Genomic DNA, 17685 nt, shown 5'->3' on the forward strand with positions numbered 1-17685 from the left:
GAGCACAGGGGGCAGAGGGACAAGCAGACTCCCCACTGAGCCCCGAGCAGGACATGGGGCTCGATCCGAGGACCCTGAGCCAGTACCAAGAGTCCCAACCGACTGAGCCACCCAGGTGCCCCCATTTTTTCTCAACAGCCTTGTAAATACACTTTTTTGTTCTGTTTGATTATTTCCTTTGGATAAATCTCCAGAAGAGCAATCATCAAGTCAAAGCACACATGTTTTTTGGAAAAGGAGAGGACCTGGCTCAAGAAATCTCCACTTTTCTTCCAGAAAGGTTGCTTTCCTTTACATCCTTGCCGGGGGTATGTGTGTGTCTTTTTTCCTCCAAAACACCGGATTTGTTGTTCTTATGCTCTGCCTTTTAAGTAGGGGAAAAAAACCATTCTGTTATTTTACATTGCAGATCTTTGATTAGTAGGACAAGGGCTTTTTTTTTTAAAGTGTTTATGTTTTTTTTAAGTAGTTATTTGTATTTATTATCTTCTTTATTTGGGAGTTTGCATGGCATTTAACAAGTTGAAGTATTGGCCTTTTTTTTAAGTGTTTATGGTTTGTTTTAAGTAGTTATTTGTATTTATTATCTTCTTTATTTGGGTGTTTGCATGGCATTTAACAAATTGAAGTATTGGCCTTTTTTTTTAAGTAGGCTCCGCACCCCATATGGACCCTGAGATCAAGAGTCACGTGCTCTACCCACTGAGCCAGCCAAGTGCCCCTGACCTTTACTTGATATATAGAAGTGTTTTATATATTCAGGAAGTCAACATTTTGCCTCTCATTTTTTCCTAATTAGTCATTTGCTTCTTATTATGTCTATCCTTGGTTTTTGTATTTATTGCGTAGGAACCTTTTTTTAATTTCCTTTATTGTTTCCTCTTATAATTTCATTCCAATTATATAAATATTTACCCAGATTGTATCCCAAGTGTTATAGCATTTTTTTTTTTTGTTTAAAGATTTTATTTATTTAATGATGAGAGACACAGAGAGAGGCAGAGACACAGGTAGAGGGAGAAGCAGGCTCCATGCAGGGAGCCCGATATGGGACTTGATCCAGGATCCTGGGATCAAGCCCTGAGCCGAAGGCAGATGTTCAACCGCTGAGCCACCCAGGCATCCCGTGTTATAGCATTTTTATAATTTTGTTTTTACATTTAAATATTTAATTGAAGGCACTTGGGTGACTCGTTGGTTAAGCGTCTGCCATTGGCTCAGGTCATGATCTCCGGTCCTGGGATCAAGTCCTGTGTCAGGTTCTTCCTCTGCCTCTGTCCTTCTCTCTGTCTCTGTCTCTCTCATGAATAAATAAAATGTTTTCAAAACAAATTAAAAAAATAAATATTTAATCCAACTGAAAATTATTTGTCAGGTGAAAGAAAAAGGTCTGGTTTTTCCGTGCTCTGTTAGTTATTCTAAGATAATATATTGAATAAGACCTCATTTTCTCAAAGAATTGAAATTTCATCTTGATCATGGATTCACTTCTTAGATGTTCTTGGGCTTGTTTTGGCCAGATCATTCTGCTTTATTGATCTCTCTGTCCACTTTGGAAGCATTCCATACTGTTTTGATGATTGAAGCCTTACCATACATTTTAGCCTCTACAGAGCAAATCCCCTTTTTTCTCCCAATCGTTCTTCACTTCTTACAGAATTCATTGTTAGAATGGTAAATAAATTGGTGTGGCTCAAACAACAAAAAAAATTTTTTTAGGTATATAGTGAAAACACTTTCTCTTTTCTTTGTCCCCAGTTCACCCACCTGTCATCCCCATCTCTGGCATGTCTTCTTACCAGGACACTAAAGACACTACTCTTATGGGATCAGGGTTCCACCCCCTGGGGGTTAGGTCTTCAACATATGATTGGGGTGGGGCTGCGGAGAAACACATATATATCCATCCATACAGCATTACTATTGACTAAACTTTAGACTTTATTTGGATTTTACCAGTTTTCCACAAATGTCTGTTCCAGGATCCAATCTGGGAAACCAGATTGCATTTAATCCCCATTCACTCCATAATATGTAACCACTTTCATACATTAAACAATCCCCTAGTAGCGGGCCTTTAGTCTTTATCAAATGCTTTTGCCACGACAGCTATGTAGCAATCAATAATTGCACTCATAGGTCATTTTGCATATATGGAAATATATTGATAAAGTAAATTCCTAGAAGAGGAATTATGGAGGGAAAAAGCACATGCACCTGTGATTTTGAGAGGTATGGTTGGTTTGTCCTTCTTGGGGGTCCCTCAATTTATACTCCAATCAACAAAGGGTATCAGCACCTATTTCCCCAGAACCTTGCTAATCCTGTGAATTTTCACCAATCTAATGGTTGAAGAAAGTACCTTATTTACATTCATGGAGATTGAACCTCTTTTCATATGACCATGAACTTTTGAATTAACTTTTTTTCCAACTCTCTTTTCTCTTACTCTCAACTCTTACTTTGCCCATTTGGTGTTTTTCTTTTTTTTTTTTTTTTTAATTTTTTTTTTTAATTTTTATTTATTTATGATAGTCACAGAGAGAGAGAGGCGCAGAGACACAGGCAGAGGGAGAAGCAGGCTCCATGCACCGGGAGCCCGACGTGGGATTCGATCCCGGGTCTCCAGGATCACGCCCCGGGCCAAAGACAGGCGCCAAACCGCTGCGCCACCCAGGGATCCCCATTTGGTGTTTTTCTTATCAATTTCCAGAAGCTCTTTGTATATGATGGAAAGTACCCTTTGACTATGATATGCAGGGACAAATAATTTTTCCCAGCTTGTCATATTATTTTTCCTAACCACCAACTTCATTGAGGTATAATGAATTCCAATAAAATGTACTTTGAACGTTCAGTTCAATGACTTGCAACAGATATAATACATTCATATAACCCCCACCACAGTCGAGATACAGAATATTTATTTCTAAGGCCCTTACATTATTTTAGAATATGCTTATAGTAGTTTTGCCATACAGAAGCTTCTCATTTTTCTATAGTTGAAACTTTTTTTATGGCTTCTGAATTTTGTGCCATAATAAGAGATGAATGCTTTCACACTCTGAGGTTGTAAAATAATTATTCATTCTTTACTTCTAGTATATTTGTGCCTTCGTTTTTTTTTATATATTTTGATCTTTGGTCTATTTGCAGAATAGCCTGAGACAGGTGTGAGGTGTAGGTCTAATGTCTATCCAGTTATCCCTGCCCTCTGTAAACAACTGGTTATTTCCCCACACCTCCCCACCACCCACTGCTTGACATGTGTCACTTTTATCATATCCTGAAAGTTTCCATCTTCAAATCCATTTCTGGACTTTGTAGTCTGCTCTTTGGTTCTGTTTCTTCAATCATTTCTATATTGTTTTTTTTTAAAGTTTATTTATTTATTTTTAAAGATTTTATTAATTTGAAAGAGAGAATGAGCAGGGTGTGGGGGTGGGCAGAGGAGGGGAGGGAGAAGCAGACTCCCCATTGAGCAGGGAGCCCGATGTGGGGCTCCATCCCATGACCCCGAGATCATGACCTGAACCAAAGGCAGACGCTTAACCAACTGAGCCTCCCAGGTGCCCCAAGATTATTTCTTTTTTTAGTCATCTCTACACCCAACATGGCACTTGAACTCACTACCCTGGGATAAGGAGTCACACGCACAACCCTCCCATGAACCAGTCAGGTGCCCCTCATTTCCATACTATTTTAATTATTGAGGATTTATGACAAGTTTTAATATTTGGTAGCCCTATTCCTCTGCATTAGTTCCCTATTGTTTCTGTAACAAATTGCCACCTACTTGGTGGCTTAAAACAACACAGATTTATTATTTTATAGTTCCAGAGGTCAGAAGTCTGAAATGGGTCTCAGGGGGCGACCATCAAGGCGTTGGTGGGGCTATGTTCCTTTCTGGAGACATTTCTGGAGGGTTCCAGCTTCTGGAGGCCCCTGCATTCCTCCCCTCATGATTCGTCCCCCTCGTCCTCCAGTTCCAGAGCCAGCAATGGTGAGTTGAGTTTCTTACTGACAATGACCCCTCTTGCCCCCCACCCCGCCTCCCCTCTTTCATTTTTAAGGACCGTTGTGGTTATGGTGCGCCCTACCAGATAATCTAGGATAATCTCCCCACATCAACATCAACTGATTAGCAACCTTCCATCTGCAACCTTAATTTCTTCTTCTCAGACAATAACCTATTCACAGGCTCTGGGGATTAGGGGACATCGTTGGGGGGATCAGCCTACCACATCCCCCTCATCGCTCCCCCCACCCCCCAGGGTTTTCCTATTTTTGCTCATTAGGTTTTCATTTGAATGGGAGAATTACTCTGGCTAGTTAAAAGCAGAAACAAAAAGCTGTTGAGGTTGTCCTTGGGGTTGCATGAAATCTCTGCGTTAATTTAGGGAGACTGGCATCCTCTCAATCCTGAGTTATCCACGCCAAGACCGGACACGCATTTTCTGCTGTAGATTCCTGTCCTCCAGAGTGTGCAGTTTTCCTCAGGTACATCTCCATCCTCTCTTATTGGGCATGTTCCTGGGTGTTTTTATCTCACACTGTGTCTTCTCACAGGTTGTTGTTTGCATGTAAGTAAACCATTTTATTTCTGGATACAAGAGAGAGAGCGTGTGTGGGTATAGATGAAACAACTGGCAATTTTCAGCACTTTTTACTTTCGTTTAAAATACTTTTATTTAGCGGCACCTGGGTGGCTCAATGGTTGAGCGTCTGCCTTCGGTTCAGGTCGCGATCCTGGGGTCCTGGGATCGAGTCTTGCATCAGGCTCCCTGCATGGAGCCTGCTTCTCCCTCTGCCTGTGTCTCTGCCTCTCTATCTCTCATGAATAAAGAAATAAAACCTTTTAAAAAATAAAATAGAATACTTTTATTTATGTTTGAAATTCTCCATAATAAAAAGTTTTTAAAACTTCATCAATACCTACTATAGGGTGTGTGTATTTGGGCACTGCGGGCACGTTTTAATCAAACAAGTGCCAAATCTTATCAATGTCTTTTCAGCATTAAAAAAAAAAAATCATGATTTTTTTCTCTTTGGATCCATTAAAATTATTAATTATATTAAGTGATTTTCTTTTTGGAAAAAAAGATTTTATTTGTTTGACAGAGAGAAAGCACAAGCAGGGGGAGCAGCAGAGGGAGAGGGAGAAGCAGACTTCCCACCTAGCAGGGAGCCCAAGGTGGGGCTTCATCCCAGGACCCTGGAATCATGACCTGAGCTGAAGACAAATGCTTAACTGACTGAGCCGCCCAGGCACTCCCTTGTCTAAGAAATTTTCTAATATTGAACTAGCCTTCCTGGAATAAGCCTCATTTGGTTATGCTATATTATTATTTGTTAATGTGTTACTGGATTCTATTTCCTAACGTAATGTTTTTGCATAAATATTCATAAGAGAAAATTTTCGTTTCCTTTTTGTGTAGCTTTTATCCAGCTTTGGCATCAGTGTTACACTTACTTTTGAAGATCATTTGAAGGATGCCTGTGTAGCTCAGTGGTTGAGTGTCTGCCTTTGGCTCAGGGCGTGGCCCTGGGGTTCTGGGATCGAGTCCCGTATCAGGTTCCTCACAGGGAGCCTGCTTCTCCCTCTGCTATGTCTCTACCTCTTTCTGTGTCTCTCAGGAATAAATAAATAAAATCTTTAAAAAAAAAAAAAGATCATTTGAAGGAAGAGAAATTTTTATGTGCTCTCAAGAATTCAAATAATGTTGGAATTTTTTTATTCCTTAAAGATTTTGTAGGATTCCCTTGGGAAACCATTTGTACTTGGTGCTCATGGGGGCATAAATCTTTGATAACTATCTCTGTGTCTCCTGGGGAAATTGGTCGTTTAGATTTTTTTTTTTTTTTGGCATTTTTCCAAGTTATATTTTCCTAGGAAATTGTCCATCATATCCAGGTTTTCACATTTTAAATGTCAAATGTGAGCACAAATATTTTTGGGACTTTGATCTTTTACATTCTTCCGCCTTCTTGCTTATTTCTGTCTACTTGACCTGCTGTGGAATGAGAAGGGTAATTAATATAATTTGGAAATTTTAATTACTCTTTTCAAAACTTTGCTGGTTAATCTTGACATCTTAGTTCACTTGATCTCAGATGCATCTTGGTCTCAAAAATGTTAAAATGTGAATAAAAAGTGTGCTTGAGGATCAAAAAAAATTGTATGTTTACTCTCACAGCTGAATGTTGGGATCTTTCTGCTCTGTTTCAAAGAAATTCCACTGCAGGCCTAGATTGGGATTTTGTTAAACGTACAGATTATTTTAGGAGAGAATTGTTTTATGATGTGGATTCTCCTCCTCATCATTTATTTGCTTCCTCTTCCATATTCTTTCCTAGAGTTTTACAGTGTCCTTCTTCAGGCTCCTGCACATTTTCTGTTAAGTACCTTCCCAGGTATTATTCTTTTTTTTTTTTTAAGATTCTATTTATTTATTCATGAGAGACACATAGAGAAAGGCAGAGGCATAGGCAGAGGGAGAAGCAGGCTCCCCATGGGGAGCCTGATTCAGGACTCAATCCCAGGACCCTGGGATCACAACCGGAGCTAAAGGCAGACACTCAACCACTGAGCCACCCACGTGTCCCCCTAGGTATTGTTCTTTGTTCTCTTAGGAAGGAGTTACTGCAACCATTATATTTCTAACTAGTTATTGTTGGTTATCTTTTGTTGTTTTGGTATAAAGTTATTTAACAAATAGCTTGCTCACTACTTCTAATTGGATAATCCTTCCAGAAGGGTAATACAGTGATGATGCTTCCTTTTAGAAAAATGTCACCAGTATTTCATGGTTAAGAATAACTTTTTTCTTTTTTTTTTTTTTTTGTTTCATTTAAATTCTAATTATTTAAGTCACCTCTATACCCAATGAGGGGTTAAACTCACAACCCCGAGATCAAGAGTCACAGGCTCCTCCAGCTGAGCCAGTCAGGTGTCCCAAGAATAACTTCTTTAAATAAAACATTTATTTTTCTCATTGCAAATTTAATCTGTGTTCATGGCAGGCAAAACAGAGAAGAAAATTAAAATCACTGCATTACCACCATTTGGAAATAGCCACTGTTAGCATTGTGTGGTGTGTATCCAGAGTTTTCTCTTTAACAAAAGTGAGATCCAACTGGGTAGCCCTACAACTTGCTTTTTTTACTCAACATATTGCAAACAGTTCTTCACCTCATTAAATATTCTACAACTCCTCTTTTATGGCCGCACAAGGTCCTTATATGGACATTGCCTGATTTATCTTATCAGTGCCCCTGTTGTTAGCCATTTACACTATTTCTAATTTTCTCCTATTGTAACTCTTCAAGGATTTGCACACAACCATGATTATTTTCTTACAAAAGTTCTTAGAATTGGAATCTCTGGATCTAGGGTTGGGCACAAATTATAAAATTTTGAAATGGCACCTGGGTGGCTCAGCGGTTTGGTGCCTGCCTTTGGCCCAGAGCATGATCCTGGAGTCTCAGGATCAAGTCCCACATCGGGCTCCCTGCATGGAGCCTGCTTCTCCCTCTGCCTGTGTCTCTGCCTCTCTCTCTGCGTGTGTCTCTCATGAATAAAATAAATAAAATCTTTTTAAAATTTTAAAAATATCTTTTAATATGGTGAGATTTTGATGAGTAGCAACAGATGAGAAAAGGTGAGAATGGAGACAAACGTGAATATAGTATAGAGACAGCCTACTCATTGGTAATCATTGGCAGTCATTAAAAAGCGATCCAAATAAATAAATAAATAAATAAATAAAAATAAAAAGCGATCCCTCACTAGCCCAGATGGCCATCACAGAGGGATACATAAGCAACTGGTGAGACATCCATACAGTGGAGTGGAGTAGAACTGGGCCACATAAAGGAATAAAAAATAGATAGATGCCAGGACAGGGAGGATTTGTGAAGACGTTGTACCATGTGGAAACTCTCATACACAAAAGGCCACAGAGTGTATTGATGAATTTCCATGGAAGGTCCAGAACAGACAAATCCGGGGGGACAGGAAGTAGACTAGTGGTTGCTGGGGAGGGGAGGGGGGTTGCAGAGAGGTGGGAGGACTGACAAGTGGCAGCTCAGGAGTGTGGGGCTTCTTCTTTGGGTGATGAAAATGTCCTAAAATCAATTCTGGTGATGGTCACACAACTCTGTAAATCTACTTTAGTATATACCATATACCAATGAATTTAGTATATACCATTTGTACTCTTTAAATACATGAATGGAACGGTATGTGAATTATAGCTCAATAAAGCTATTAAAAAGTGATTCACAAACCTCATTCATTCAAAATGTATCAACTGGGGATCCCTGGGTGGCTCAGCGGTTTAGCGCCTGCCTTTGGCCCAGGGCGCGATCCTGGAGTCCCGGGATCGAGTCCCACGTCGGGCTCCCGGCATGGAGTCTGCTTCTCCCTCTTCCTGTGTCTCTGCCTCTCTCTCTCTCTCTATGTCTATCATAAATAAATAAATAAATCTTTAAAAAAAAAAAACAAATGTATCAACTGTCTACAATACGGACTTCATGGCAGGTGGCAAGGTCATAGCAGTGAACAAGAAAACACGGTTCCTGTCCACATGGAGCTAAATATTCTAGTGAACTTGATATCACACTACATCCTTGGGGGAAAAGTTAAAAGAAAATGCTTGAAAGAAGAAACATTTTGAGACTATCAGAAATCCTGTGAGCTTCTAGTTCATGTGGTTTGACGAGTAGCTGTCTCTCGGTCACAGAACTGCTGCTCCTAATCTCTCTAACAAAATCCCGAGGCGGTTGTCATTCATCTGCTACATTCCAGTTTGATAAGCATGGATCTACAGGTCGACCTTTTGTCCTAAGCAGAAGGCCCGTCTACACTACCCCCATGTCAATCCTCTATCCAAAGCAGAAACCCCACCTATACTATCCCTAAGTGCCAGGGACAGGGGCAGGGAGGTGGCAGTCCCACGGTTTGAATGGCCCCATTGGTGGGGACTCATTACTTGGAGAACCGGCCAAATCATTTAGGTAAGCCCCACTTTTAGAAACTTCTCCCCCCATTTTCAAGTGGAGCCGGTCCCCCCGCCCCCCGCCTGGCCCTTGTTTCCTACTGCTCCATGACAAATCCCCATAATCGTAGAGGCTTGAAACAACACACATGGGTTATCTCACTTTCCGTGGGGCAGGAGTCAGAATAGAGGGGTTACCTGGGTCCTTGACTCGGGCTCTCTGGAGCTTGGGTTGGCATCCGAGTGCATTCAGGCTGTAGTGCCCGCAGTCACAGGTCTAGAGTGCTGGCCTTCTAGGGGCCCCTGCAGTCCCCTGCCCCCTGGCCTCGACAGGCCCTGTGCAGCATGGCTGCTTGCCTTCTTCCAGGTCAGCAGGAGCCTCTCTCTCCTGCCTCTCTTATCTCTGACCTCTAAACTCTCCTACATGGGACACCTGACTGGCTCAGCGGTTGAGGGTCTGCCTTTGGTGCAGGGTGTGATCCCCGACCCGGGGATCAAGTCCCACATTGGGCTTCCTGCAAGGAGCCTACTTCTCCCTCTGCCTCTCTCTCTGTGTGTATGTGTGTCTCTCTCAAGAATAAATAAATAAAAATCTTTTAAAAATAAATAAATAAATAGGGCAGGCTGGGTGACTCAGCGGTTTAGCGCTGCCTTCGGCCCAGGGCATAATCCTGGAGACCTGGGATTGAGTCCCACATTGGGCTCCCTGCATGGAGCCTGCTTCTCCCTCTGCCTGTGTCTCTACCTCTCTCTCTCTCTCTCTCTGTTTCTCATGAATAAATAAATAAAATCTTTAAAAAATAATTAAAAGAAAATAATAAAAATAAATAAATAAATTCTCCTATAGGACCCTCCTGATTAGGGCAGGCCCACCCAGGATAATCTCCCTTTGATGAACTCAAGGCCAACCAATCAGTGGCCTAGCCACAGGAGTGCTAGCCCATGGTTTGCACCGATCCCACCCACACGTGGGGATCACCCAGGGTGCAGACACCTGCGGCGGGAGCCTTGGGAGCCTTGGGAGCCTTGGGAGCCTTGGGAGCCTTGGGGCCCACCCGGGGCTCAGCCTCCCGCGGCTGCTGCGCAGTGCCAGCACCAGAGGGCGCCGTTGACACGGTGGCGGCCCAGTGCTTTGCAGCCCCGCGGGTGGGGTTCCTCTGGCTTTGTGTCTCTCTGGCCTCCACCGACTCCTTCCACGTGATCTTCCTCTTGCTAATCCAGGCTTTCTCCGGGCAAAACAGCTCCAGCTCCTTCTACTGGCATCACATGACAGGACTTTCTATTCGGGTTGTCTCAAGCAAGATTTATCAGGGGCCTACGGTGACAAACACCTTGCTTGGTGGTTATCTGCCCATATCCCTTGCCCTCCCTTGGAAACACCCTGGTTTAAAGACCTTAGTTCTGCTTACAGTGTAGCATTTATTGAGCGTTTACTGCATGCCAGACCCTGAAGCAGTTTTCATAGATGAGCTCATTGAATCTTTGCAGCAGTGGGAAGTTGTAGCGTGCCCCTCTGCAGAGGAGGAAACTCCAGCACAGAGGAGTTAAGAAACTCCACGAGGTCACACAGCTTTTATGTGGGGACCCAGCATTTGAGGCCGGACAGTTTGCCCCTGAGGGCTGTGCAGTGAGCCACCACGCAACGCTCCCCCCTACCCAGCAGGGCCCTCCGGGAGCCAGAGGATATTCCACTTTTAGCTATTCGCTTTGCATTTTTCAGAAAAGCATCCTCTTTCTCATTTGCTTTTTAGCAGGTGTGTTATTTCACTGCCTTAAGTTAAACTCCAAGTTAATTAAAAAAAAAAAAAAAATCCCTGTTTGTCATGTGAGCTCCTGAAGACAGGGTTTCCCATGTGGTCACTAAAAGAAATGTGCCTTTTCCCCCTGAAATTTTATTGTCTTTACCTTTGGCCCTTGTTAAAACCAGAGCCCCCACCCCCCCACGCCTTTCAGCTTTTTTGTTTGTTGCTGAAATGACTTCAGTTTCATATAGAAACTCCCTTTGGAGTACCTACTGTATGCACAGCATCTCCTTTATGGAGTACCTACAGTATGCACAGTGCTGTGCCACATACTCCAAGGACAGAAAGGGACCTTTGGATCCTACTGAACAGAGATACACGTTCCTTAAACAGAAAAGCAAATATATTCAGATGTCCCAAATAGTCTAGGGGATACTGTTTTTGCCAGGGCACTTAATTTTCTAACATCTGCTGTGTTCTAATCCATCTCCACGTGCCATCCGAGAAAGCCTGCGTGTCCAAACCGCAGCTCCACTTCACCATGACACGCATGGGCCTGGGCCATTGAGCCTCAGTTTCCCCAAACGTGAAATAGGAAAATGAGTCCACGGTCCCTGTTTTGTAATTTTGAAATCCAAGAAACTCTAAAAACCATGAGCTCTGCCCCCCATCCCCGCCCCCAAATCAGTCCCCCAAATCAGCCAAAACCTGAGCTGAACTGACATGAGGTTTATTTAAGGCCTTTATTCAGCTCACTTGAGGTGAAAATTCACACATTTTGCTGAGAAATGCCAAGCGTGATAACTGGGGTGCTGCCCCAGGTCGCCTTGGAGTCGCTACCTGAGATGTTGGATGTGCTCTGCGTTAGCATCCTGAAACCCACCGAGAGCTCATCCTGATGCCCTGGGGCTTTAGCACCCGGGCGGTGGGGCTGTAATAGCTGGAGTGCTCCCGAGGCTGTGAGCACTGGATGAGAAGTCACAGGTCACACCTCAGGGACCCAACTCCTGCACTTTGGACCTCCTCGCACTGGGCCGCATCCTGCATCCTCTCCTGTTGAGATGGAGGCAGAGAAAACAACCCGGGACCCCCATCTCAGTAGTTGGAAGCAGGGGAACTCTCACTCCTCCAAACCCGTGATTCTCTGGCTTCTCAAATCCAGGGTGGCTCCAGCTGTAAAGCTCCATGTTGACAAGCACGGAGCAGTTTGAACTCTGACCCTTGCCTCCAAAGCTGTGAGACCCTTTGTGTAGCTGTGTTCTGGAAGGGAAAGAGGTAGTAGTGGGGGGGAAACCCTATCAAATTACTGCTGAGAATTAGAAGCTTTCCTCTGCAGGGAAAGAATGGAAATGTGCTGCTGCTGTTTCCTGCCACTCTAGAGAGAGAATTTAAAAAACTGGTTTTTCACTGTGCTTCTTTGAAGAGGGCTTGTGCTCTAAGTTATTTTGCTAGTGGGAAACACAGATGCTAAGCAGGAGAGTGACTTCAAATTTTAGATATATGTGTTTACTGAGGACTTCCTATGTGCAAAGCCAGCCTGCTGGACCCCTACAGAAAAAAAAAAAGAAAGGAAGAAAGGAAGAAAGGAAGAAAGGAAGAAAGGAAGAAAGGAAGAAAAGAAGAAAGAGAAAGAAAAGGAAAAGAAATGCATGAGACATATTCTCTGCCTTCCGGGGACTTGCTGTCTGGGGTAGATTTACAGCAGCTTAGAAGGTAGAAGGCCTCAGAAGGCAAGCGGAAAGGGCACGTCGGCTTGAAGGGCCCTTGGCGGCTGGCGGAGGGCAGGGGAACAGCTCAGGGTAGCTAGGGCTTGCAGACTGGAAATGCTGGATGTAGATATGGGGCCTAGCAGCCATGGTGGCATGTCCAGGGGGGCCCGGGGTCTGAAACCCAGACATCTTCAGGGACCAACAGGTCAGTAAGAGCCTGGGGTTGGGCTCAGAAGACTGGCAGGCTGGGCAACTCCTTTGCTCACCAAGTATTGCCAAGCCTCAGTGCAGGTTCATGGTTTCCTGATCCTTCCTTTCTCTTCCAGAGAAGCCAGGATGCATGTCCATGTGAACTATAAAAGACCACCCATTGGGGCGCCTGGGTGGCACAGTCGGTGAGGCGTCCGACTCCTGGTTTTGGCTCTGATGGTGAGCTTTGGGCCTGGGATCGAGCCTCACGTTGCACTCTGTGCTCAGCACAGAGTCTGCTTGGGCCTCTCTCTTTCTCTCTCCCTCTCTCTCTGCCCCTCCTCTCTGCGCTCACACTCTCTCAAATAAATAAATACATCTTAAAAAAATAAAAGTCTACCATATTAAAAGATAACACATATTTAAATGTGATGTTATCCAAACCAAACACATTGCACACATCTTCGTGCATTCAGGCTGCTGTAACAAATCCCACAGCTGTGACTTATAAACATTTATTTCTCATGGTTCTGGAGGCTGGAAAGTCCAAGATCAAGGCACCAGCAGACTTGGCGTCTGGTGATAGCCTGGTTCCAGGTTGTGGACTGTCAACTTCTCACTGTGTCCTCATGTGGTGGAAGGGGCAGGGGAGCTCTCTGGGGCCTCTTTTATAAGGGCACTAATCCCATTCACAAGGACTCTATTCTCATGACCTGATCACCTCCCTGAGGCTCCACCTCCCAACCTTGGGGGTTAGGTTCAACGAAAGAATTTGGGGAGGGACACATTCAGTCTATAGCAGCAGCAAGCTACATGGCAGGGCCGTGACTCAGGTGAGGCAAGCAAGACGCCCAGGGCACACACTGTGCGGAGACCCTGAGAGTGAGGTCCCCTTATAGTTTGTACTCCACCTGCCTCTCTTGCCTCATCCGAGTCCTGGCCCTGCTCGAAGGGCTCCTCATTTGTAATTTAGGGTTCAAAGAGAAAAGAACTGAAAACAGACTGGCAAAGTAAGGCCAGGCGGTGTGGTTCAAAAACTTCACTCGGTGGGCACTGGGGAGCCACTGAAGGTTTATGAGCAAGAATGGAGATGACTAGAATGTGCTCTAGTGGGAGGGCCGTGAAGAGGGTGGGTTAGCACAGGGGCAGGGTAGCAAGGCTTTCCTGATAGGCCATGCTACAGGTACAGAGGCCTCCACAGAAAGCAAAAAGGGTTATCTCGTAGGAGGCAGTAGGGTGTGAGAAGCAGGTTGGGAGTTGGGTTCTGGAATCAGGCTGCCCCAGTTTACATCCCGGCTCTTGCATGTGGTTATGATGCTGGGCAAACAATAGCAATTTAACCCCTCTGTCTCTATCAGTCTCTTCATCCGTAAAATGGGCTCCCAGCAAGGCCTGCTTGCCTCCCAGGGTGTGGTGGAGGTTCAGCAAGGCCACCTCTGTGAACAGGGCCTGGCACATGGTAAGCGCTCAAGACACAGTAGGCACGTGAGGACTGTCATCAATACGGAGGGACCCTAGGGTCACCAGCGCCCACAGAGTGAAGCAAGCCCTGGAACAATACAGATTAGAATCACTCGGCGGGGGGGGGGGGGGGGGGCTCCTTTAAACATCTCCAAACCAAAGCCTCACCCCAGACCAATCAAATCACAATCTCTGGGGGTGGGGACTGGGCATCAGTATTTTCTGGAAGCTTCCCAGGAGTTTCCAATGTGCAGCCAAGCTTGGGAACCATTGCTAATCTAGAACTTTGTATGCCTGAGGCCTGAACTGGGAGAACTGACCTTGGAAAGACACACACAGGCAACCATTTTGTAGCTGGAGGTGAAGCCTGATGGGGGTGGGGGGTGGAAGACTATGTGACCTCGGGGCCCAGCTAGGGGCTGCTACTCTGGCTCCAGGGGGCCTTGCCCCCGCCTGGCAGCCATTGGCACCCCCACCCCCAGGCCGCAGAGAGCCCGCAGCCTGCACCCGCGGAGGCCTCCGGAGCAGGAGACCTGAGCCGCAGCTCTGAGCCCAGCTTGGGCACCAGAGGGAGCTCGTGGGGACACGCCACAGCTCCATCCCTGCAGCTGGTTCAAACTGGTTTGGGCAGGGTGCGGCCCTGGCAGGCTGCATGCCAGGCCTTAGGCTTGCTGCCTGCCCCTGGGTCTCCCCAAGAGCTGGAGACTGGGGGTAGGGCGCTGGGGCACAGCCAAGCGCCACAGAGAGGCCAGGAGATTTTTACACATTCAGTCCTCTTTGTTCAAAACCATGGATGTGGCCTCCTACGGGGGTCCCTGGGTAATGCCCACAGCAAGTGGGAGCCCCTAAGTGGGGGTCGTTCTCAGACTTTGGTATGCATCGGAATCAACTGCTGAGCTGTTAAGAGGCAGATGCCTAGCTCCCCAGAGATTCTGATTCAGAAAGTTGGGGGAGGGCTCCGGGCATCTGTATTTTTAGCAAAATGTTTCTAAGGCATAATCACACATTTAAGGGAAAAAAAAAAAACAACAACCTGACAGCAAAATGACTGTTGGCTAGCCTGCTGAGCCCAGGGAAGAGAGGCTTGTGAAGAGCACAGATCCTTCCCCAGGCACCCCATCTCCAGGGCAAGGGGGTCTGAGCAATCTGCACATTGAGATAATATCCCAGGCCTTTCCTTTGTTTTGCTTTTCATGAGTCATTTTGGGCATTCAATAGGCTTAACTATGATAACAAACCTCAGCAGACGAAATAAAACGTTACAAATATCATTGAAAACCCGTTCATCACCCCCTCCCGCCCCCCTCCCCCCAACTTTCCTGAACGCAGCCTGCGATGTTCCCAGGCGCAGCATTATACTTTTACTCCATATGGCTGTATCCATACACAATATAGAGTGTGGTTTTGCATGTTTTTAAAACTTTATGTTAATGGCAGCATGCCCTACGGAGCCTTCTGCAACTTGTCTTTTTTTTTTTTTTTTTTCTTCTTAGCATTATGTTTATGAGGCTCATCCACCAGGGGAAGTTTGCTGTGCTCGGGCCTGTTGGGCTCAACTGAAGCCAGATCTGGAGGGAGGGTCCCAGCCCACCTGCAGGGCTGAGGGTCTGGCCTTGGTTCCTGGGTGTCTGTGTGATGAGAGAAAGGGAAATCACGACAGTCATGAGTGGCCAAGTTCAGGTTCCCTGGGTTCCTATCAAATCCTTTAACCAGCCACCTGTGGCCCAAATCTTTGCCAAGATTTTTTTTCCAGAAAGCGACGGTGACCTAGAGGCCTGTTTGGGCAGAGATGTGGAGAAATTAGCAGGACGCGGATGTGGAAGTGGGCATCGTGCAGCGACGGATCACCCACAGGACAGGTCGAGCATGACCCCCCTGCCTCGGGTTATCCGCTAAACTCTACATTTAGATTTAAGCGGGGGGGGGGGGGGGGGGGCGGGGTGTTATCGCGTGTATTTATTTACAACCCTCAGCCCAGCCTGATGTTGTTACACGAATGCAACATTAAAAAAAAAAAAAAAAGATGTCATGGGAAAAATAAGAACTCTAGACTTCCCTATACCTTTACACTGTTTTTAGGATTTTCCTTGTTAGCATTGTTTTGGGGGATGCACCCCGCCGTCTTCAGCCTCCAGAGGGTCTACACAAGCCTCCCAGGGGTGTGTTTGCAGGGGGGGGGGGGTCGGTGGTGACACACTTGGAGCGCTTGAGACTTCCCTGGGGAGTTTATTTTAAAAGCTGCCCATGGGACGATAAGGACCGCTGCACCCGGTTTCCCTAATTTGCAGGACTGTCCGCCTGGCGCACGCGAGATGCTGGAGTTAGGGCGGCCCTGGGGGCGGGGGCTTTGGGCTCCAAGCGAGAGGATCCGGGACGGCCGCGCTCCGTCCGAGGCCCGGGCCCCACCCCCGGGGATTCGGGGATTCGGGGATTCGGGGATTCGGGCTGGAGCGGCCGGGGCGGTCCGGGGCGGCGGGGCCGGGCCCGTGGCTCCGCCCTCATCCCGACGGAGAGGGGCGGGGGGCTCTGCCGGCGGGTCCCGCGCTCCGGGGTACGCGCGAATCGCCCCGCGAGCTCCAAAAGGTGCGGGGGCCCAGGGGCCGCCCCGGGGCCCGTGCGCTCGGGGCTCTGGCAGTTGCAAGAGCCCCAGGTGCTGCCGGGCGGGCGTGCGAGCAGCTCCGCCTCTGCCAGGTGGAGCGAGGCCGGGCGCGCACACCGCGCGCCGCCACTGGGTGGCGCTGCCCGCTCGGCCCGGCGCTCGCCGAGGGCGCGCACCTGCCCCGCCTCCTCCAGGCGGGCCGCGGGGCATGCAGCGGGGCGGGGGCGGGGCTCCGAGGCCGGCTCCCCCGCAGCCGCCGCCCGCTCGACCCCGCCGCGCTCCTGATGCTGCTGGTGGACGCCGACCGGCCGGAGCCCGTGCGCAGCGGGGCGCGCGAGCTCGCGCTCTTCCTGACCCCGGAGCCCGGGGCCGAGGTAGGGCGGGCGCGGGACGCAGGTGGGGGAGGCGGGGGGGGGCTGCACCCCGGGGCAGGAGAGGGTGGGGGGGCCCCGGGCGCGCGGGGACCCGAACCCTTGGCGCCCCGCCGCTCCTCCCGCGCCCCGCGCAGGGGCCTGGGGCGCCCCCTCCTCCGCGGATCGGCGGTGCAGGCGCGGCTCGGAGGGAGATGCGCGGCGGGGGCGCCGCTGGGTCCTGCAGCCGGAGGCCCGCGGGCGCCCAGCCCAGCCCCGCGCCGCATCCCGCCCGGGCCTGGGAGCCGCTGCCCCCGCTCCGGCTCCCCGCGCCCCGCCCCGGCTCCCCGCGCCCCGCGCCCCGCGCCCCGCTCCCCTGCGCTCGGAGGCCGGGGCCGGGGCGCGCGGGCTGCGTCGGTGCGGGGAAGCCCCGGCCTCGGCCCTGCTGTTGCTAAGAGGGAAAATACCTCGTCTCTAGCTGCACTTTCTATTTTAAAAGCACAGAATAAAAAGTAGATCTGAAACTAGGCCCTCCATCTCTCAGCCGAAGCCAGTCTGGTAGCAGCGCCGCGGAAAAGTTCTGCGTCCAAGTCCGCCAGGAGTTATTTAGGGCTGGAATTCAACTCTCTTTTTAAG

At 47.7% G+C, this 17685-nt stretch overlaps 1 protein-coding gene across 1 annotated transcript in view; it reads left to right on the forward strand.

Moving 5' to 3' along the window:
* Positions 1-16907: 16907 nt before the first annotated feature.
* Positions 16908-17685, forward strand: part of BCAS4 (breast carcinoma amplified sequence 4) — a 55733-nt gene continuing 54955 nt past the window's right edge. The window contains 2 exon segments of the mRNA XM_077873576.1: positions 16908-16939; positions 16941-17073. Coding sequence (XP_077729702.1) covers positions 16908-16939; positions 16941-17073 — 165 coding nt within the window.

This window comes from Canis aureus, chromosome 26 (assembly GCF_053574225.1).
Source record: "Canis aureus isolate CA01 chromosome 26, VMU_Caureus_v.1.0, whole genome shotgun sequence".
In the NCBI taxonomy this organism is placed as follows: Eukaryota; Metazoa; Chordata; class Mammalia; order Carnivora; family Canidae; genus Canis; species Canis aureus.